Genomic DNA, 23,030 nt, shown 5'->3' on the forward strand with positions numbered 1-23,030 from the left:
ATCCGTGTGTAAGAATACAAACCATTTGGCGTGATAAAAGCAGAGATCTCCTGTGCCCTAGGAGTGAGAGGTACCTGATAATATCCTTTAAGTAAATCAAATTTACTCACATATCAAGCTGAACCGACCCGATCAACACAATCCTCTATACGAGGCAACGGATAACAGTCTGGCTTTGTTACAACATTCACTTTTCTGTAATCCGTACAAAACCTATACATGTGGTCAAGTTTTTTGACCAACAAACAAGGTGAAGACCAACTGGAAGATGACGGAACAGCAAGATCATTGTCAAGAAGATACTGGACACTTTCATCCAAGCTTTTACGTTTGTCTGGACCAACACGGTAGAACCTCTGACGAACAGGCTCTGCATCTCCAACCTCTATGTCATGCTCAATCCACGATGTACATGTGGGAATATCTGAAAACAAACAAGAGAACTCTAAAATTAATGTTTTCAACTGTTCTCTCTGTCTGTCTTCTATATGACTCAGGACAGTATCCAACTGAGCCAACATGTCTGAATTATTCAGCCGAGCATGTAATACAGGGTCATCAGGGCCTCTCATGTCATCCCCCACCTCAGGAGACCTACTAACTGCAGACAGCACTAAACCAACAGACTCAGTCCCACCCTTACCAGTAGCAGAATGCACAGACACATAGTATGGCTTAAGCAAGTTCACATGACACAATTGTGTAGCACGCCTACGTTCAGGTGTAGCAACCAAATAGTTTGTTGCTGACACCTGTCGAACAACACTGTAAGGCCCTGAAAACTTAGCAGCAAATAGAGACCCAGGAATAGGCAACAATGCCAAAGCCTGATCTCCTGGACTAAAAGTACGAACTTCAGCCTTTCGATCATAATTGTTTTTCATTTTTACCTGGGCTTCAGTTAAATTTTCACTAGCCAACTTACATGCCAGGAGAAGCCTGCGTCGAAAACCATACACATTTTCAGACACGGTCTTAGGTGGTTCAGAGGAACTGAAATCACCAGACAACACGGACAAAGGAGTACGAACTTTATGGCCAAACACCAGTTCATTTGGACTAAAGCCAGTACTCTCCTACACAACTGCCCTAGCTGCCAGCAATAACCAAGGCAGACCCTCTTCCCAATCCCGACCCATTTCCACACAGTACGCACGCAACAGAGACTTGAGGGTAGCATGGAAACGTTCCAAGGCCCCTTGCCTTTGTGCGTGATATGCACTGCTAAGGTTATGCTGTATTTGGAGCTGTTTCAAGACTGCTGCGAAAGTCTTTGACGTGAAATTTGAACCTCGGTCACTTTGAATGACTTTAGGAAGGCCAAATATCGAAACAAACTGAGACAAAGATTTCATAATAGACCTAGTAGTGATGGACCTCAAAGCATATGCAGCAGGGTAACGAGTAGCCTGACACATTATAGTAAACAAATACACACATCCAGACTTGGACTGGGGCAAAGGGCCTACACAATCAATAATTAAATGTTCAAATGGATTACCAACAGATGGAATTGGTTGCAAAGGTGCTGGTTTAATAACAACACTTGGCTTACCAGCAACATGACACACATGACAATTCCTGACAAACCGAGCAACATCCCTTTTTATCTGTGGCCAGTAAAAATGTTGCAACAACTGGTTGTAGGTTTTCTTCACCCCAAAGTGACCTGCTGCCTCCCCATGAGCTGCCTTAAGAGCAACTTCACGACATTTCTCAGGCATCACTACCTGCAAAACCTGCTCTCTCACAGTAGAATCTGCATTAGGTGACCACCTTCTCAGCAGCAACCCATCCTTGACGAAATAACTGTGTTCCAATTCATTATTTTTGTTAGGACTAGGACTGTTTTGGCCTCTAGAGGCCGCTGTTATTTCCTTTTCATGTCGTGTTTATTTTGGCCTCTAGAGGCCGCCACTGTTCCTGTGTTTTGTGTTTGTGTTAATTGCCTAATTATCTTCACCTGTGTCCTTAATTAGTTTGTCTATTTATACCCCTGAGTTCAGTCCTCTTGTCACGGAGTCTTTGTGCTGTTATGTTTATCTCCAGTTTCCTTTGTACTGTGTTTTTTTGATCTTCTTAGCTTTTGAATTTTTGCACTTTGCTTTTCTTTTGGATTATACTCTTTGGTTTTTTTTGTCTTTTGTTTTGCCCTGTATATAGTGTATATAGTTTAAATAAACCTTTTGATTCTTTTTCTACTTCCGCCTCACGCCTCTGCATTTGAGTCATCCCCCTGGTGGCCTAGTGGGGGTTTGCTGGATTATCACACCAACGAACCAGGTTTGAATCCCAGCAAAACCCTAACAGAAAGACTCCGTCATGACCGACTCAGCAGAGGCTGCTTCAACTGTCTACCCGGCCAACCTTCAGGGAATTATGGCAGCTTTGACACGCTTCGGAGCGACCATGGACGCTCATGGACGTACGCTCACCAGCCAACGTGAGGCCCTCGCTCGCCACGAGGAACTGCTTCAGCAAATTGGGAAAACCCTGGCACAGCTGACATCTCTGCCTGCATCTCCTACTCCTGATCCAGTTCCTGCTCCTGATCCAGCTCCCACTCCTGCTCCAGTGCCTCCTGCAATGCTGCCTTCTTCACCTCGCGAACCCAGCCTTCCTGCACCACAGAGGTATGACGGCAAGCACAGTGAGTGCCGAGAGTTCCTTACCCAGTGTCAACTCACCTTTGAGCTTCAGCCTACCACCTACACTACGGATCGCCGCAAGATTGCCTTTGTGATCACCTTATTAGCTGGTAAGGCGCGAGCCTGGGCTACTGCTATCTGGCAAAGACAGGGACCTGAGTGCTTTGATTTCCAGCTGTTTTCTGAAGAGATGCTTCGGGTCTTCGATCAGGCAGACATCAGTACCGACGCAGCCCGAAAGCTCATGTCCATCCGGCAAGGAGGAAGCGTCGCAGATTACGCCATCTCGTTCCGAACACTCGCAGCAGTAAGTGGATGGAACGAGACTGCCCTGGTGTCAGCCTTCCACCATGGTCTGTCTGACCCCATCAAGGACGGTCTGGCCTCTATTGGATGCCCAAGTGACCTCGAAACCCTCATCTCACATGCTATTCGTCTGGACAACAGGATGAGAGAACGCCACCAAGCCTTGAGCCCCCCCAGCCTCCCTACCTCTACCTGGAGACCGTCTACCTCCTTCAGTGACTGTCCAGAACCCATGCAAGTGGGTCGTACTCGCCTCTCCGCATCTGAGAGGGAGCGCAGAAGGAGGGACAAGTGCTGTATCTACTGTGGCAAGCCTGGTCACTTCCGAGCATCATGTCCCGAACTCTTGGGAAAAGGACCGCCCCGTCCAGCCGAGGGAGGGTTGTGACGGGGCCTACCCTCTCTCCCGGACTCCCTGGCCAAGGAATCTACATCCCGGTCTCCATCTCCTGGGGTGAGTCTGTCCACTCTTGTCAAGCTTTGATAGACTCAGGGGCGGCTGGGAACTTTATGGATATTCACTTCGCCCAAAGCATCAATATTCCGACTGCACCTCTTGAAGTCCCACTGTCTGTGTCTGCCCTCGATGGCCAAGCGTTAGGTGATGGAAGAGTCACCCAAGTTACTTCTCCAGTTTTCCTCCAGTCTCAAGGTCACAAGGAAGAAATATCCCTGCACCTGATTCCTTCACCTGAGTTCCCAGTTATTCTAGGCCTTCCTTGGCTTACTCGCCACAACCCTCGCATAGACTGGGTAACAAGCCAGGTTGTGGAATGGGGCCCTGCATGCCATGCCTCTTGTCTGCTCTCTAGCTCTCCTGTGTCTCCTGCCGAGCCCCCTGATCTCACCGAGTTATCTCAAGTTCCCACAGAGTACTGGGATCTCAAGGAGGTATTCAGCAAGAGCAGGGCCGCCGTTCTTCCTCCACACCGGGCCTACGACTGTGCCATCGACTTGCTCCCTGGGACTACCCCTCCTCGTGGCAGACTGTTTTCACTCTCTCAGCCAGAACGCAAGGCCATGGAGGAATACCTCAAAGATGCCCTGGTCTCTGGGTTTATTCGACCCTCCACTTCACCTGCTGGAGCCGGCTTCTTCTTTGTCGGCAAGAAGGATGGGGGGCTCCGACCATGTATTGATTACAGGGGCCTGAATAAGATCACTGTGCGCAACCGATATCCCCTTCCGCTGATGTCCACAGCTTTCGACCTGCTCCAAGGCGCCACCGTCTTCACCAAGTTGGACCTACGGAACGCATACCACCTCATCCGTATCCGACAGGGAGACGAGTGGAAGACTGCCTTTAACACCCCGTCTGGGCACTACGAATACCAGGTGATGCCCTTCGGACTCACCAACGCACCAGCTGTTTTTCAGGCCCTAATCAACGACGTCTTAAGGGACATGATTAACCTATACGTTTTTGTCTACCTCGACGACATCCTTATCTTTTCCAAGACCGTGCAGGAGCACCGCCACCATGTCCGCCAGGTTCTCCAGAGGCTGCTACAGAACAATCTGTTCGCCAAGGCCCAGAAATGCGAATTTCATGTTCCCGAGGTCTCCTTTCTGGGATTTATTGTACGGACAGGCCAACTCCAAATGGACCCTGCCAAGACCCTGGCCGTCCGGGATTGGCCTACTCCCAAGTCCGTTAAGGAGGTTCAGCGGTTCTTAGGATTCGCTAACTTCTACCGCAAGTTCATCAGGAACTTCAGTTCTGTGGCAGCACCCATGTCAGACCTCACCAAAGGGACAGGTGGATCTTATGGCTGGTCTCCTCAGGCAGAAAAGGCGTTCAAAGACCTCAAGGACCGCTTCTGCACGGCACCCATTCTGGTTCTCCCGGACACCTCCCAACCATTCATCGTGGAGGTGGACGCCTCGGACAGTGGTGTCGGCGCGGTGCTCTCTCAACGTTCGGAAGGAAAGCTGCACCCCTGCGCTTACTTCTCCCACCGCCTGAGTCCTGCTGAGTCCCGGTACGATGTGGGGGATCGAGAACTGCTAGCGGTCAAACTGGCCCTTGAGGAGTGGAGGCACTGGCTGGAGGGAGCACAACATCCATTCCTGGTTTGGACTGACCACAAGAACCTGGAGTACCTCCAGCAAGCCAAGAGACTGAACCCTCGACAGGCTAGGTGGGCCCTGTTTTTCAGTCGGTTTGACTTCACCCTCTCATACCGCCCCGGCTCCAAGAACACCAAACCTGACGCACTGTCCAGACTGTTCTCTGCCACTAACAGGGAGAATGAAGTCGGGCCTATTATCCCTGTGTCCCGGATTGTGGCCCCTGTCCGCTGGGGTATTGAGGAGGCTGTCCGACGAGCCCAACGCCAGGACCCCGGTCCTGGGACGGGGCCACCAGGCCTCTTGTACGTCCCACATCAAGCCCGGGCCAAGGTTCTCCAGTGGGGTCACTCTTCCCCTCTCACCGCCCACCCGGGAGCTCGGAGGACCCTGGACTTCCTGAAAAGACGCTTCTGGTGGCCTAACATGGAGAAGGAAGTAAGGTCATTTGTCCTGTCCTGTGAGGTTTGCACCAGAACCAAGAACCCACGACAGCGTCCCCAGGGTCTCCTGCATCCTCTGACCATTCCCCGGCGTCCCTGGTCCCACGTGGCAGTCGACTTTATCACGGGTCTCCCTGAGTCACAAGGTAACACGGTCATTTTGGTCTTAGTTGACAGATTCTCCAAGGCCTGCCGCTTCATACCACTGTGCAAACTCCCCTCTGCTCTTGAAACTGCGAAACTTTTGTTTAATCATGTCTTCCGAGTCTTTGGTCTTCCACAGGACATCGTCTCAGACCGAGGGCCCCAGTTCTCCTCCCGAGTGTGGCACGGGTTCTGCAAGGTCATCGGAGCCACTGCCAGCCTCTCCTCTGGGTTTCACCCACAGTCCAATGGTCAGACGGAGAGGCTCAACCAGGACCTGGAAACCACCCTGCGAGGCCTGGCTATGGATAACCCGACATCGTGGAGCACCTGGCTGCCATGGGCGGAGTACGCCCACAACACCCTGCAGTCATCGGCCACCAAGCTGTCGCCATTCCAGTGCCAATTCGGGTTCCAGCCACCTCTGTTCCCGGACCAGGAGGAGGACGCGGGGGTGCCCTCGGTCAACCAATATGTGAGACGGTGTCGCAAGACCTGGAGCAAGGTCAGGAAGACCCTCATACAGACCTCCAGAACCAACCAGACTCAGGCCAACCGCCATAGAAGACCTGCACACGCTTTCCGCCCTGGGCAGCGTGTTTGGCTGTCCACTAAGGACCTTCCACTGCGGGTGGAGAACCGCAAGCTTGCTCCTCGCTACATTGGCCCCTTCAAGGTGGTGCGCAGGGTGAACCCTGTCTCCTACCGGCTCCAGTTGCCCCGGACTCTGAGGATCAACCCCACTTTCCATGTTTCCCTGTTACGGCCCGTACTGACGTCTACGTATGCCCCTGCCCCTAGGAACCCCCCACCCCCCCGCATCTTCCAGGGGCAGACTGTGTTCACTGTGAATCGCCTGCTTGACTCCCGCCGGGTCCGCGGCGGGTTGCAATATCTGGTGGACTGGGAGGGCTATGGTCCTGAGGAGCGCTGCTGGGTTCCTGCTCGGGATGTCCTTGATAAAGAACTATGTCGGGACTTCCATTCGGCCCATCCGGATCGCCCTGGGAACGTCAGGAGACGCTCCTAGAGGGGGGGGTCCTGTTAGGACTAGGACTGTTTTGGCCTCTAGAGGCCGCTGTTATTTCCTTTTCATGTCGTGTTTATTTTGGCCTCTAGAGGCCGCCACTGTTCCTGTGTTTTGTGTTTGTGTTAATTGCCTAATTATCTTCACCTGTGTCCTTAATTAGTTTGTCTATTTATACCCCTGAGTTCAGTCCTCTTGTCACGGAGTCTTTGTGCTGTTATGTTTATCTCCAGTTTCCTTTGTACTGTGTTTTTTTGATCTTCTTAGCTTTTGAATTTTTGCACTTTGCTTTTCTTTTGGATTATACTCTTTGGTTTTTTTTGTCTTTTGTTTTGCCCTGTATATAGTGTATATAGTTTAAATAAACCTTTTGATTCTTTTTCTACTTCCGCCTCACGCCTCTGCATTTGAGTCATCCCCCTGGTGGCCTAGTGGGGGTTTGCTGGATTATCACACCAACGAACCAGGTTTGAATCCCAGCAAAACCCTAACAATTTTGTTCAGCAAGGTCAAAATATTTTTGTAAACTCTTCTGTTTTCTGAGCTTCCACAATTTCAGGGCGAGACAAAGGTACTGGTAAATGAGGAACAAATGTGTTCTTAGATACATCAGACATCTTGGAGTTTTGCGCACGTGCCATAGCGCGTGTCACAGCACATGCTGTGAAAACATCTGGAAAATCTTTTTGACACTTATCCAACTCATTTGGTGGAAAAGCCTTTGTCATAACCACAGGAGATGGTGAGACCTGATTAGGGAACACACAGTCACGGGCTAAATTATTTCCTACAATCAAATGAATTCCCTCTATGGGTAAGGAGGGACGAACAGTAATTGTTACCTCGCCATTCACAAAACCGGAATACAACTCAATTTTGTGCAATGGCACAGGGAAAGACTGTAAATCAATACCTCTAATCAATATGAAATTACCTGTATCAGATTTAGAGGAAAATGGCAAAACAGACTGACAAAGCTTTCTGATGCCCCTGTGTCACGAAGAATTTTTACAGGAACACGAGAAGAGCCACCAACCAGTGAAACAAACCCCTCCGTAACGAATGGCACATAATCTGCTAGACTAGATGTAACCAACTCAGACGCATCACACTGCACAGCTACTGTGTGATCAACTGACGCTGTACACTGAGCACTGATACACATTTTCAGTGGAACAGTTTTGGAGCTACCCTTTGATCGCACAGCAGGAGTAGAGGAAGCACAGAAGCCAACTTTGCCTCCGTCATTCTTTATTTTATCCAATAGAACGGGGCAATTTGCCTTCCAGTGGTTTTTACCAAAACAATAATTGCAATCTTTTTTAGGATCAAACCCAAAAGGTTTGAAATGCACGAACTTGGTGTTGGAATTAACAGAAGTATTCGTGCTACCACTGCCAGGACGACGGTCCTTGCAAGTGTCAAAACCCAAAGTAGAAACACGCGATGGAATTTTGTGAGTGAGCGAGAAATTATCGGCGAGGACAGCAGCATCAGATGGTGTCTTAACCTTCTGTTCGTTAAGATAAGTGGCTATACGATCAGGCAGTGTGTTTTTAAACTGCTCCAATACCAAAAGGTCACAAAGCTTTTCAAAAGTATTAACGCTTTCGGCTGTAAGCCAACGTTGGAAGTAACTGGTTAAATCCCTGACCCATTCTGCATACGTTTGCTTGTTAGTCTTTTTCCACGAACGAAAACGCTGTCTGTACGCTTCAGGAATCAACTCATAACACTTTAACACAGCCGCCTTAACAGTTTTGTACACCTTCCATTCCGAAGAAGGTAAAACCACAAATGCCTGCTGTCCGCGACCAATTAAAGATGTCTGTAACAAAGTTTTCTCCTCATCACTCCAGTGCTGTTCAGATGCAATATTTTCAAACAATGAGAAAAAGACATCTGGGTCACGCTCGTTAAACTTAGGCAGGAACTTTACCATATTGGCCAAGCTGTTCGAAGTTGGCGTAGAGCTGCCGAGGTTACCCTCAGCCGCCAGCTGTAATTTAGCGCGCTCAAACTCGCGTTGCTGCTCTGCATTTCTAAGTTTATGCATCTCCAACTCGCGTTCCCTGTCCTTTTCTTGCATTTCTAATTTAATTTGCTGCATTTTCAGTTCGTGTTGCAATTTTAACAACTCCACTTGCTGCTCGTACGACAGCGAGGTCACCGTCTGTGAGTGCGCAGCCGGCAAAGTTGGCTTCGCATCAAAGCCCAATTCACCTTTATGACCGTGCTTCCGCCCCTCGGCAGGCAACACCTGTTTCTTAATCAACATCCCCCAAATAAAAAAAAACAAGTCCTCTTTTAATGCAGTCTTCGGCAACGCTATATCAATTTCATAGTGGTCAGCAACACTATATAATTGATCCTTGGTAAGCATGAGGAACAATGCCTCCGAAGGAGCTTTAAAAAACGCTTCAAGATTACTCATCTTGTTGCAACAAATCCAAGTCATCAATACAATATTCAAACTGGCCACAAATAGGCACCAACGCGTGCCACCAAACCCTGGGTCAAACAAACAAAACACTTCCTCAAACAATTACCAAACAAATCCGATATCCAAACACAATCAAATCCAAATTATTTTGGCAAATTGGAATGCCACTTGCGCTATGAGACAGCAGCGAAGATTCCCCCTAAACATTTACCCCCCACTAAACTGACCTGTCTTCACATTAGGCCCCAGAGCAAGGATCATTTACTCACCAATACCGTTGGACCCGTACTGTCCCGACAGATGCCAATTCAGCCGGATTTCCAAGGCTGAATTGGCCTCACCCAGGCTTCAGTGGCACAGCAGCCTAAACCCAACGCAGCGCATTCTAATTGGGGAAAATGCAGCTCCGCGATATGCCACCCCGCAGCACAAGCACAAACACACTTGCCACTCCAAACAATCAAAATAATAAGCCAAAAGGCTCCAAATTTCCAAAACAATATTCCAAAAAGTATTATCAAAATGAGGAAGTTTACCAAAACAACTACAATATTTAACCCTGAACCTTCCAAACGATGTGAAACTCCCCACAAAACAAACACAGGAAGTTTACACTACCAAAATGCCACAATCCAATTCACTATCAAAGGTTTGGACGAGCCCCCATATGTCGTGCCTACTTGGCTCAAAATAAGCACAACATAAAGGGAGCCCACACCGTTGTTCGGGTTAAATAGTATTTTATTTAAACATGATTAAGAAATAAAAAATAATAAGCATTTAAAGGAAAATAATAAAGCGCTGGTTGGCCCGTGCAGGACCTCCATGACGCAAAACAAGAATTACCCAAACCAAAAGCCCCGATAGCCACCTAGCGAACACTGAATGGCCATGTATTTGAACTGTCACGGCTGTCTAGACCAGGTGTTACAGTACCAGACAGCTCCCCCTTTGGACTGGAGGCAGACCCAGACAAGTTCAAATTCATTATATGGGGAAGGAGTGAGCACTCTCAGCAAGGCAAAGCCATTTGCTTGACACCCCCCACATTAAGTGGACAAAGTACCCAACTTAATTATTTCGGTCAAAATACAGATCCCACTGGTCAAATGTTACTCTGATACAAGTGAAAGTCGTCCAGTCAAATTTTTACTTAAGTTAAAGTACTGAAGTACTTGCTTTTAAAAATACTTAAATGTTAAAAGTACATTTTCTGTCAATGCATTGTTGTATTATTGCCACAACACTTAGTCATGTTGGAAGAGAGAGGGGTGGCTACAAGGAAGTTATAGGCAATTTTGGATTTGGCGAATGAAACCAAGAAGGGGACAATATGTTGGAACTCTGCCAACAACTAAACCTTCAAATAGTAAATACATGGTTAAAGAAGAAAGAGGAGCACCTAATAACATACAAAAGTGGCGAAAACTGTACTCAAATAGATTTTATTTTACTGAGGAGACATAGTGAAATAAGAGCAAAGGACTGCAAAGTAATACCTGGGGAAGAATGTGTAACACAGCATAGAATTCTTTGTGCAGATGTTGTGTTCAAAGATATGAGAAGGCCAAAGGCAGAGAGAAGAAAATAAAAAGCTGGAAATTAAAGAATCCAGAAGTGAAACAAGAGTACCAGAGAAAACTAGAGGAACTATTTAATAACCAAGAAGAAAGAAGGTGGGAAACTTTTAGTGATGCTTGCATAGAAGCAGCCAGACAAGTTTGCAGGGAGACATCAAGAAGGAGACTGAAAGAAAGAGAAACATGGTGGTGGTGTGAAGAGGTTCAAGAGGCTATAGTAGAAAAGAAACAATCTTTTAGAATATGGAAGAGACAAAGTACAGAAGATAGTAAGAGACTGTATAAGGAGAAATAGAGAATTGTTAAACGAGAAATTAGAAGGGCAAAGATCAAGGCATGGCAAGAATGGTCAGAGGACATAGAATCTGCAGAAGGAAGGATGAAGATGTTCACAGTAGCAAAACAGATGAAAAGGGACTGTACGGATGCCAATGGAGCTATATATCTGAAGGACGAGAATGGTAATGTAGTAGTTCACAAGAAAGAAATAATGGGAGTATGGAGGAGGTTCTCTGAAGGACTTCTGAATGAAGAAAATCAATATGAGATTGAGGAAGCAGATAAAGTAGAGGGACCAATTGAGAACGCCAGCGATCTTATAAAGGCTGCAGGAGTGATGGGAGTACAGGAGCTCACAAAGCTCTTCCAAAAGCTTTTACAAGGCAAGGAGGCACCAGAGGAATGATGCAGCAGCTTTACCATACTGATTTATAAGGGTAAAGGGGATGCTCATCTCATCTCATTATCTCTAGCCGCTTTATCCTTCTACAGGGTCGCAGGCAAGCTGGAGCCCATCCCAGCTGACCACGGGCGAAAGGCGGGGTACACCCTGGACAAGTCGCCAGGTCATCACAGGGCTGACACATAGACACAGACAACCATTCACACTCACATTCACACCTACGGTCAATTTAGAGTCACCAGTTAACCTAACCTGCATGTCTTTGGACTGTGGGGGAAACCGGAGCACCCGGAGGAAACCCACGCGGACACGGGGAGAACATGCAAACTCCACACAGAAAGGCCCTCGCTGGCCCCGGGGCTCGAACCCAGGACCGTAAAGGGGATGCTCTTAGTTGTAATAACTACAGAGGAGTTCGCCTTCTAGAACATCCGATGAAGGTTTGGGAGAAGGTTCTCGAAAACAGATTGAGGAAAGTTTCAAAGATTAGTGATTGCCAGTTTGGGTTCCAAGCTGGGAGATCAACAACGGATGCAATATTTACCGTATCATTAGACAGTTAAAGGAAAAGTATCAAGAAAGAAAAAAGAAAACTTTATCACATCTTTGTGGACCTTGAAAAGGCCTTTGACCGGGTACCTAGGGATGTAATTGTCTGGGCTTTAAGAAGGCAACTTGTACCTGAGCATATGATACAGGCAATAATGGCACTCTATACAAACTCTAGGTCAAAGGTCAAGTCTAAGGCTGGAATCTCTGAGGAGTTTGACATCAGAGTGGGAGTCCACCAAGGCTCCCCTCTCTCTCCACTTCTCTTCATAATCGTCATTGAGGAAGTAACAAAGGAAGGACGCAGTGACGAATTCTGGGAACTCTTGTATGCTGATGATGTGGTGTTAACAGCAGAGAAAGAAGAAGAAAAAGTAATAAGAATGTTTAATGACTGAAGAAGAAAGATGGAAAGGCGAGGTATGAAGGTAAACCTAGGAAAGACAAAGATGATATCGGGAAAGGAAGAGGTTGAGATCAGTGATCAAGGTAGATATCCATGCAGTGTCTGTGGAATGGGAGTAGGCGCCAACTCTATACTATGTACAGAATGCAGGAAGTGGTGCCACATGAGATGTTCTGGACTGAGAGTAAATCAAGCAGGCAAAAACCTTGTCTGCTCTGCTTGTACAAGAAGAGGGGAAAGAAGAGAACAAGGTGCTGAGATAAGGAGACATGGCAGAATAAGGGTTGATGATGGTACTATCGAAGAAGTTGAAAGCTTCTGTTACCTAGGCTACACTATTGACTGCAGTCAAGGTGCAGAGAGAGCAGTTCGAACCAGAATATCAGCTGCTTGGTCAAAATGGAGACAGATAGCTAGTCTTTTGACGAATCAAAGAATTCCCTTAAAAAGTAGAGTAGAAAATGTACTGTGCATGCATTAGGCCCGTATTTGTATATGAAGCAGAAACATGGCTGATGACTAGGAACCTTGAAAACATGGTGTTATGGTGTTGAGGGTGTTTTTTTTTTTTTTTTTTAATGTCTCTCTCCAGGTACCACCCTCCACTGTTGCTGTGAGTGGTTAGCTACGCCGGTGCTTAAAGGTCCCATGGCATGGTGGTTTGTTGATGCTTTAAACGGGCTCGTGGAGGCTTCCGGATGTTATATCCGCAGCCTTTCTCGAAATGAACCCTCGGCATGTAAATATAGCCTCCTGGGAGAAAGCCCCATTTCAGCGCTTTTCCCAGTGCGTCGTTTTGCTAATGAGAAGCAGGAGGCGGGGAAGGGTAGAGGGTGGGGGCGGGCCATGGGGGGAGGGGGAGGGGCTTGACCAAGCTGCGCACACACATACTCGCTGCTATCAGCGCCTGTAGCCACGCTGCTAAGACAAAACCCCGTTCTCCCTCGGACTCCTTTCGTAAACTCAACGTGACACAGAGAACAGAGAGTGAGAGTGTTCGGAGTGGTAGTTTACGAACGTATAATACCTTAGGCTTGAACACGCACTCCATAACCAAAAAGGATAGAAGCAGCAACTACAGCAACATAGCGCTTATCCAACAGAAGACATGCATTGCGGAGCAATAGTCAAACATAAGCTCATAAGTTACAGTCAATTTCCAGACTAAACTCAGTTTAACAGAGCATGCTGCATGCTCTTTAGTTTTGTAGCGCAGATTACCTGGCTAACTGCAGGAAGCGGTTAGCTGCACAGCTAATGTAGCCATTGCTAGGCTAACGCACCAATTTTAAAACATGGCAAAACGACCAGTTATACACTTACTTGTTCGGTGTTTGTTGCTGATGCGGCAGGGATGCTTGGTACGGACCCAGGCTTCAGTGACAGTTGATGTGCAAAACCTGCCCTGTACTGTCCCAAGTTGTGGAAACATTCCTCAGGAAAATGTTTCCAACAAACATACACCGTCTTAGGTAGACTCGACGGCGTATTATTGGAGTAAATAAAATTAAGCCACTGCGTCTTCAGGGGCTCTCCCGTCGGCAGTAAAAACAGACTCCTTTCTGTGTTGTCACATCCATGTACAGCCCAATTTCCATGTTTCGCTCGCTTAGGTGATGCCATGTTGCTGTGTCCTCTATGGTCTCCTCACTACAACTGGGCGGGGCAATCCATACAGTGGATGGAAATCCGGGGGGGGCGTGGGGATCATCTCCCTTGCTGACGTAGTAAAGGGAAGAGCTCATCAACGCGCCGTTTTGACGCGCCATTCTCAAATGTTGGGCATAGTTTGGTTTACACATTATGAAATTTCTAGCCACTGGGGTGACTTAAGAAGGTCAGAGGAATTCATTTTAACGTTAAAAAACCTCAGAAAGTGAAAATTTCATGCCATGGGACCTTTAATTGTTCACCGGAAGCGGCTATTTTAAAAGACCTGGGGAAACCTACGGACAGGGCCGTTGGCCAGACAGCAGTGTGGATGCTGTGTGCGCGCGTGCATGCGTGCGTGCGTAATTTAACCCTGTATTACAGAGATCACTCTGTGTGTGTTTTTTGGTGTTGTCGGATTACAGCAGTTATGCTGTGTGGATAACTGAAATCTGATTTCATTTAACAGCGATTACGCTGTGTGTGTGTGTGTGTGTTAATAGTGGTGTCGCGGTGCGCCTAGGCGCGCAACCTTGACTTCATAGGGAGTGGTTTTGGGTTTTGCTTTCCGTTTTGTTGTGCCCCTTTATTTATTTTTTTTTATAAATAAACTCACTCACTCATTTCCGTTTCCCCTCTATTTTGTTTTTTCTTCTTCTCTCGGTTGACGTACTTTGTTACCTCCCCCATTCCCTGGACTTAATCCTCAGGGACGTAACACATGGTGAAGAGATGTGATTGCCGGATGCGCCGATATATGGCAAATATACATTGGGAAGAGGGAATATCAAGTGAGGAAGTGATGGAGAGATGTCAAGTGGAAAGCATATGGAACTTGATGAGAAGACAACGTTTGATATGGTTTGGGCATATCAAAAGAAAAGAAGAGAGTAGTGTGGTACAGAGAGCAGCAGAAGCTGTAGTTGATGGAAGACGCCCCTGAGGAAGGCCCCTGAAAACATGGAAGAAGTGTATAGAGGAAGATCTGAGGGAACTTAACCTTGAAGAAGAGATGGTCTATAACAGACTGAGATGGAGAATGCTCATAGCTCGTCCAACCCCATGAAATATGGGAACAAGAGGATGTTAAATGAAGATGATGACTTACAGTACTGAATGAGACTGAAGCAACCTACTGGATTTACAAAATGAACGCATGCTGTGCCATCATGGGGGTTTAACGTTAAGCTAGCTAGTCAGTGAAGCTCCACCTGACATGCTAGCAAACTCTTTTCAAACTTGAAATCATATTGGGTAGCTAACGTTACTAGAAAAGAGAGATTTCTACATTTTGTTTATTTGGCAAGATTATGCTAAAACATATTTCTGAAAGGACTTCAGATAAGTTAATGTTATTCATGTTAGCGTAACTCCATTTTTACATGCTAACTAACAGTGTCCAAGTTAACTAGTTATGTGTAAATGTTAGTCGTGGACAAGGCGATGGCAACTTGCCGGGCAAATCCATAGAAAGTCATTTGACTAACCAGACTGCATAGCTATTGCAACGTTACCGCTAGCTCTAAAAGCAAAGACAGCTTCATTGCAAGCTTTCTCTTGGAATAAAACGTTTATGTACCTCAATATGCTTCCGCAGGTTGGATGGCGAGTTTTTGAAGTCGTGATGTGGTTCCTTTTAGGCAAACAACGCAAACATTTAAAATGAAACGAATCTTTAATCCGTACAGAAAACTGAAACATGGGTTCTCGGTATGGCCATGGGTGCGTGCATTCCCCAGAAGAACCGTCTCCTTCCATTCTGCCATCAACTGATCGTGTTTAAATAATGCTACTGAGAAATCACTGAACTTGACTTTATACAGTAGCCTTTGATTTTTTTTTTTTTAAAAATCACGTTTTAGAAAGGAAAAGAAAAAAGCATCCACTTTTTAAGCTGCTTCATAGTAACGAGGACTTTGATAGAAATGTAGTGGAGTGAAAAGTACAATATTTGTCTTTCAAATGTAGTGAAGTTAAAGTCATAAGTTAAAAAAAAAACTCAAATAAAGTACAGATACTCAAAGTGTACTTAAGTACTCAAGTAAATGTACTTCATTACTGTCCACCTCTGACTTTAAGACACAAAAGGCATTACATAATTAATCGTTGGACTGTACAGGGATCGAACCCACGATCTTGGCATTATAAGCACCACACGCTAACCAACTGAGCTAACCCAGCCCGTAATTTACTGAAGTCTGAAGTGTGCTGAGGTGTGTGGTAGGAAAGTATTAGCGAGAGAGATAAGGCCTCTCTATTTGTAACCGCTTATCCTGTGCAGGGTCACAGGCAAGCTGGAGCCTATCCCAGCTATGGGCGAGAGATGGGGTTCATCCTGGACAAGTTGCCAGGTCATCGCAGGGCTGACACATAGAGACAAACAACCATTCACACTCACACCAATTCACACTCACCAATACATATAAAACAGTGGATCTACCCAGATAAACTGAGGTAATGTATGTGGCCACTTAAGACCGAGCTTAATACTAAGATAACTATAAACAAAGACTGCAAGAGTTGCATGTCTATAATACAAAGTCAGTAACTGCAATCTGAGCTCCTGAGTCTAATAACTATATAATGATCGTGTGAGTTGCATGTGAACAAGTGCTATAATAAGTCTTAGTTCCCAAGACTCGGGGGATTTCAAGCAGATTTTCTTCAGAGTCATTGCAAAAATCAACATCTCTCACAGACCTATCCCAGCGCTCGAAACTAACGGTGTCCCGATGTCCCGGGGACCATAAAAAATGTCATCGGGACACAAAATTATCATATCTGGGACAATCCCGGGACAATGGAAAAAAAACAGATCTAGAAAAAAGTTCTACATTAATATTATTTACAAAGCCGTAACACATACGTAGACATTCACCTAATTTGTCAATTTTAATTTTAAAACGTTAACAGCGAAAAATACATAGTAGCTACACTTTCGATGCACCTGCATCCGTAGGCTACAGAGCAGCGCATTCTGTTCTAGAATCTTCGGCCGGAGTCCGCATTATATGGACTTGGAATGGAATTGCTACCGCACACGCTGCGCCGACTCTTGCCAGAACAAAAATGCTGAAGTGGTTGAAGCGGGCCGACCGCGGGGAAGAAACTGAAAGCCCAGACATAACGTCTCCAGGACCTTCAGGATCCAAAGTGTCATCGCCTGGTCTGCAGGCAACGCTATATAACGTGTCTAACACTGTTAGACACGTTATAAAATACAACAGGAATGATGTGGATGATATTGACGGAAGATACCGTTCAACAGAATAAGTGAGTTTTCTTGGTGTCTTTCTAGTTCAGAAAGTTTAGTCAGTCAGCAGCACAACTAGGCTCGGACCTGCCACTATGCTGATGTTGCTAACATTTGCACCCACGCTTCGGCAGCGAAAGTTCATAAAATGGATAACGGAAAGTTCATAAAAATGGATAACGGTAATGGTGAAAATTATAAGTTGGCCTTATAAGTACCAACAGATATTCAAGGTATAAGTAGATGAAATGAACATAAAAGGGGTCTTATTTTCAACTAAAGTGTACTGCAGATGTAGGGAGTTGAAACATTTTCTGAATGAGCTAGTTGGCCCCTTTAAATAAACGGGTATCTATTCATACAGTGAGATCGCCAAAGTTTAATAAACTGAAAATGCAATAACTGTAATTTTGAAGTAGATGATGTATAGGACATGTGTCGCTTGTGTCTTGTGACTTATTGTAAAAATGATATAAGGGGTTCAAAATCGCATAGTTACAAATATAATAGTAACTTCATATGATGGGCGGCACGGTGGTGTAGTGGTTAGCACTGTCGCCTCACAGCAAGAAGGTCCTGGGTTCGAGCCCCGGGGCCGGCGAGGGCCTTTCTGTGTGGAGTTTGCATGTTCTCCCCGTGTCCGCGTGGGTTTCCTCCGGGTGCTCCGGTTTCCCCCACAGTCCAAAGACATGCAGGTTAGGTTAACTGGTGACTCTAAATTGACCGTAGGTGTGAATGTGAGTGTGAATGGTTGTCTGTGTCTATGTGTCAGCCCTGTGATGACCTGGCGACTTGTCCAGGGTGTACCCCGCCTTTCGCCCGTGGTCAGCTGGGATGGGCTCCAGCTTGCCTGCGACCCTGTAGGGCAGGATAAAGCGGCTAGAGATAATGAGATGAGATGAGACTTCATATGATAATATTAACCACTGGTTATTTCAGAGAGGAAAAAAATGGGGACACTATTGCTTCCATTCGGGACAATACAACACAGAATTCGGGACCACTGGGGGACACAAAGAAAAAAAGTTAATTTCGAGCCCTGACCTATCCAGCCACTGTTGTAAAAATCAAAGTGAGGCTCATCCCAAACGGCAGGTGTACCATGTACATACACAGGGTATAGTAAGTACAGGGATACCCTATTAATGAACACAAGCAGTAGCCGGACAGCCGACACGTGTGTGTGTGTGTGTGTGTGTGTGCGCGGTAAGCCTGCTGCAGCATCTTATCATTTTGGCTTGTGAACATGCATGTTAACGATACCATAAACATAAAAGGATGGCGCACACCCTTTACATGTCATCTACAGTGCAGTTGGGGCATACAGTACATCGATGCACGAAGTTCCCACGCCCTGCTAAAATCCAGCAGGATTTTAAAACCCAGCTTGCTTTTCACTTCATTTGTGTCATGAGCAAAAGAACCTAAGCTAGGACCTACTCTCATCTCATCTCATCTCATCTCATTATCTCTAGCTGCTTTATCCTGTTCTACAGGGTCGCAGGCAAGCTGGAGCCTATCCCAGCTGACTACGGGTGAAAGGCGGGGTACACCCTGGACAAGTCGCCAGGTCATCACAGGGCTGACACATAGACACAGACAACCATTCACACTCACATTCACACCTACGGTCAATTTAGAGTCACCAGTTAACCTAACCTGCATGTCTTTGGACTGTGGGGGAAACCGGAGCACCCAGAGGAAACCCACGCGGACACGGGGAGAACATACAAACTCCGCACAGAAAGGCGCTCGTCGGCCACGGGGCTCGAACCCGGACCTTCTTGCTGTGAGGTGACAGCGCTAACACTAGGACCTACTGTTAAATATAAATATATACCATAAACTCTTCAGCTCAATTGCACAATGTTTTTATTTTATTTATTTTTTTAAACCTTATTAATTAAAAAACGTCAGGCATATCTCGGTATCTGCAATACAATCAAGTCACAATTCCAAGTAGCCATGTACTAAAATGAAATTTTTTTTTTTGGATGGGGGGATGTGCGCTGGGTGCCCCCCCTCCCCAAATCTGCGCCAGTCACGCACCGCTAAAAAGTTGTTCCTCAGCTCCACTAATCAAAATACTGGAAAGGCTATTGCCAGAGGTGTTCTAGAACATCTCTGCAGTTGTCCTGAGCCCGTCTTAAAGTGATCCACAAAACAATACACAAGGCATCTGCTGAAATCTTGTAGATGTTTCAGTCTGGGTTTTTTTTTTCAGTCTGTTTTTTTTTTTTTCCGGTCTGTCGGTCATGGTTAAAATGATATTTCTGGAGACAGCTCCAGCCGGGGACAGGCCACTAAAACCCGGGACTGTCCCCAGAAAACGGGAACGTCTGGTCACCCTACCAAGAAGACAAAATTTCATTTGAGCACTCAAAATTACGCTATGATTAATATTTCATTAAATATTATTTTGCCACATAAAAAGTAAAAAAAAAAACATATGCGGGAGGATGGGGGAGCATTTGTCAAAATAGATTCACTGGTTGCAAGAGCTCATAATTCATATTCATGTACAATACTTTGCCAGTAAAAAAGACCTGTGGTTATAGTACTAGTTAACTTGACCACAGAAACTCACGTAAACTTAGCTTCCCTTCTGGAGCTAGCTTAGCTAGCCAGCCCGCCATGTCCAACTTGACTGAAAACCTGGTAAAAGTCACCTCAATTAACGGCTGTTTCACAACAAGCTTTTTAAACTATTACAAAAAACAAATACTCGCCAAGGAATGAACTGCCATGAGCAGTCACCGTCTCGTATCCCGCTGCAGATGCGGCATACAGTGGGCGCAAAGACAAACGACCAGAGACTGAGAGTGCGTTGCCTCGCACGTGCGCAAAGGGCAGTCCCAATTCAAATGAAACTCATGTATTTGACAAATCTTTTTTTCACAAGTATCAAGAGATTAAAATGGCATATGAACCATTTATAGTTCTAATTGATTTATAACTTTAAATAGAAAGTTGGATAGCTTATTTCTTCTTTCTGCAATTTTTCACTCCCCTATCCATTGCCGATCACTACTTTGATTCATGTGTTGAGTGAAGAAGTACCGGTACAGTAGTAGACAGACTGTGCTCATTTGAAATAACATGCAAAAATAAGTCATTTTCTATGGCAAGTTAACTTGAAGATGTTTACAGAGTGATATCGTATTCCAACATGATCTCACTATGAATATCCATCTCTCCATCATCTGTAGCCGCTTTATCCTGTTCTACAGGGTCGCAGGCAAGCTGGAACCTTTCCCAGCTGACTATGGGCGAGAGGCGGGGTACACCCTGGACAAGTCGCCAGGTCATCACAGGGCTGACACATAGAGACACACAACCATTCACACGTACAATCAATTTAGAGCCACCAATTAGCCTAACCTGCATGTCGTTGGGGGAAACCAGAGCACCCGGTGGAAACCCACGCAGACACGGGGAGAACATACAAACTCCACACAGAAAGGCCCTTGCCAGCCACTGGGCTCGAACTCAGAACCTTCTTGCTGTCAGGCAACAGTGCTAACCACTACACCACCGTGCCGCCCCTCACTATGAATGTTCGTAACATAATGTTAGCTAACTTAATATAGTGTGTCTGAAGACAACACTCACACTCCTTTTTTTTTTTTGAAAACAAAATGTCGTATGTCCTCCATCTTTTGCCACTTGGGTAGGGTTCTGACATTGCTAACCAGGGTGCGATTTGTCAAAAAAACAGAAGGGGGGATGCTTTTTTTTTTTAATCATGAAACGTCACAAAATTAAGGTAACAATAGGCTAACAGCTCAATAACATCCGATGATATCAAATGAATAACACTAAATGAAAACGAACACTAAACCAGAGATAGTAAATTCATCTTCCTATCTCTCTGACTAAATACACGAACACTAACACAACAAAGTTCGCATTGCTTGTCGCATTGCTGTGATGTTTCTCTCCCTCCGGATTAAATGGACAGTGACTCGAAAATCACTAAATACATGAATACTAAATGAACAGTTTGCTCTGATGGCGCAGTTCACATTGTGCGCAGCTTTCCGATTTAAACTGTTTTTTTCTCATCCTTATACTTCCTGTTTCATGGACTGTAACGGATTTGCTTATTTAGTAATTTTAATACAGAATTTACTTTGAAATTATAATCAGACACTCCAACGTCCCCCCTAAAAAAAAAAATCGGCCGTGAAAAAGGCGGCATCCGCCAAAACAAAGGCGCGCTGTTTGCATCCCTGCAGAACGCAAAGATATTGTTATTATCTACAATGTATCTATTTGCTGGGGACGTTCGTGAACATCAAAGCTGCCACTTCGGGTCATTTTGAAAGTGAGTGCAATGTAGACCATAGAAAACTGTGTCACAACATGCCTGTCATGTCAACTTCTTTTTTTTTTTTTTGGTTTGTTTGTTTTATTGACGGGGTTGTCCCCAAGGATTTTTTTTCAGCAGAGATAAAAACCAGACGGGGGGATGATCCCCACCATCCCCCCCAGCAAATCGCACCCAGTTGCTAACTATTGTTTGAATCGAATCGTTTGAATCATTTTTGAGCGCATGAGAGTGTATGTAAACTTCTGACAACAACTGTGTCTGTTACTGAATATGACTGTTACAGAAAGACGTTGTAGCATGCTACATTTTAGTATGCTACTAAACATAAGGCACCTCTGAATAATCCACAGTAACACAGTGTGTTAAGATACTAAAACTGAATGACATCCTGAGTTTGTAGCTGTTCATGTGTTTGTGTATGTATTTGTAGATCTCTATGGACACAGGATACTGGACAGCTATTAACCATTTCTTTGTCTGGGGTTCTCTGGGGGCTTACTTCATTATTCTCTTCACCATGCACTCCAGCGTCCTGTTTAACTTCTTCCCCAAGCAGTTTCACTTCCTAGGTAAGGCTCCATTGACCAAGCCATCCAGACTCCAGTTATAAATATCTGAGCACAGAATTTGTGAGATCTACATTAGTGGACTTGTAGCTTAACACAGATTACAGTACATGATCTGTAAAGACCTTTGGAAAAAAGAGATAACTGGTTTGTCAATAGATCTAACTGGGAAGAAGTTTTTTTTTTTTTTTACTTTAGGTAAACATGTATGTAAGATTTAATGGTGTAACACATTTGTTTCTCCACAGGAAGTGCACAGAACACATTAGCACAACCAGTGGTGTGGTTGACTATTGCTTTAGCTACCGTCATTTGCATTGTCCCTGTGGTCTCCTTTCGCTTCCTCAAACTAAACCTTAAACCCCAGTTGTCAGACACAGTAAGTCAAAATATGTTTGTAGTTATTACAGACTGAATGCAGTGTTGAACTCCGTGTGTGTGTGTGGGTGGAGTGGGGATGGGGATGGGGGTAATAATCTACCAAATGTCCCCACAGGAAGAGAAATATCTAAAAGATTTGACCTTTTGACTGGTATACCAATTTTTCCAAAACATTTGGACAAAAATAGCAGTTTTAATTTAAAATGATAAGAGCCTAAATGTTTACTTTTGGCTGCTGACATATACAGTGCCTTTCGAAAGTACTCACCCCTTCTGTTTTTCCTTTTTTGCTGCACTACAACCTGGAATTAAAATTGATTTTTATTTGGATTTTATGTGATGGATCTGGCAAAATAGTCCAAATTGTTGAAGTGGAATGAATGGAAAAAAAACCTTAAAAACTAAAAAATGGTGAGTATATAAGTATTCACCCCCTTTGCTATGAAACCTCTAAATAAGATCTGGTCCAACCAGTTAATTTCAGAAGTCACATAATTAGTTGATTAAGGTCTACTTGTCTGCAATCAAAGTGTTAGATGGTCTGTCACA

The 23,030-nt window shown here is 45.3% G+C and overlaps 1 protein-coding gene across 3 annotated transcripts in view; it reads left to right on the top strand.

Moving 5' to 3' along the window:
• atp8b2 (ATPase phospholipid transporting 8B2) overlaps positions 1–23,030 on the top strand; it is a 173,593-nt gene that overhangs the window by 140,826 nt on the left and 9,737 nt on the right. For all 3 annotated transcript variants that reach the window (XM_060921500.1, XM_060921498.1, XM_060921499.1), the window contains 2 exons: positions 21,965–22,103; positions 22,349–22,479. In XM_060921500.1, the coding sequence (XP_060777483.1) occupies positions 21,965–22,103; positions 22,349–22,479 (270 nt within the window). The remainder of the gene's footprint in view (positions 1–21,964; positions 22,104–22,348; positions 22,480–23,030) is intronic.

This window comes from Neoarius graeffei, chromosome 5, assembly GCF_027579695.1.
Source record: "Neoarius graeffei isolate fNeoGra1 chromosome 5, fNeoGra1.pri, whole genome shotgun sequence".
NCBI classification, from domain to species: domain Eukaryota; kingdom Metazoa; phylum Chordata; class Actinopteri; order Siluriformes; family Ariidae; genus Neoarius; species Neoarius graeffei.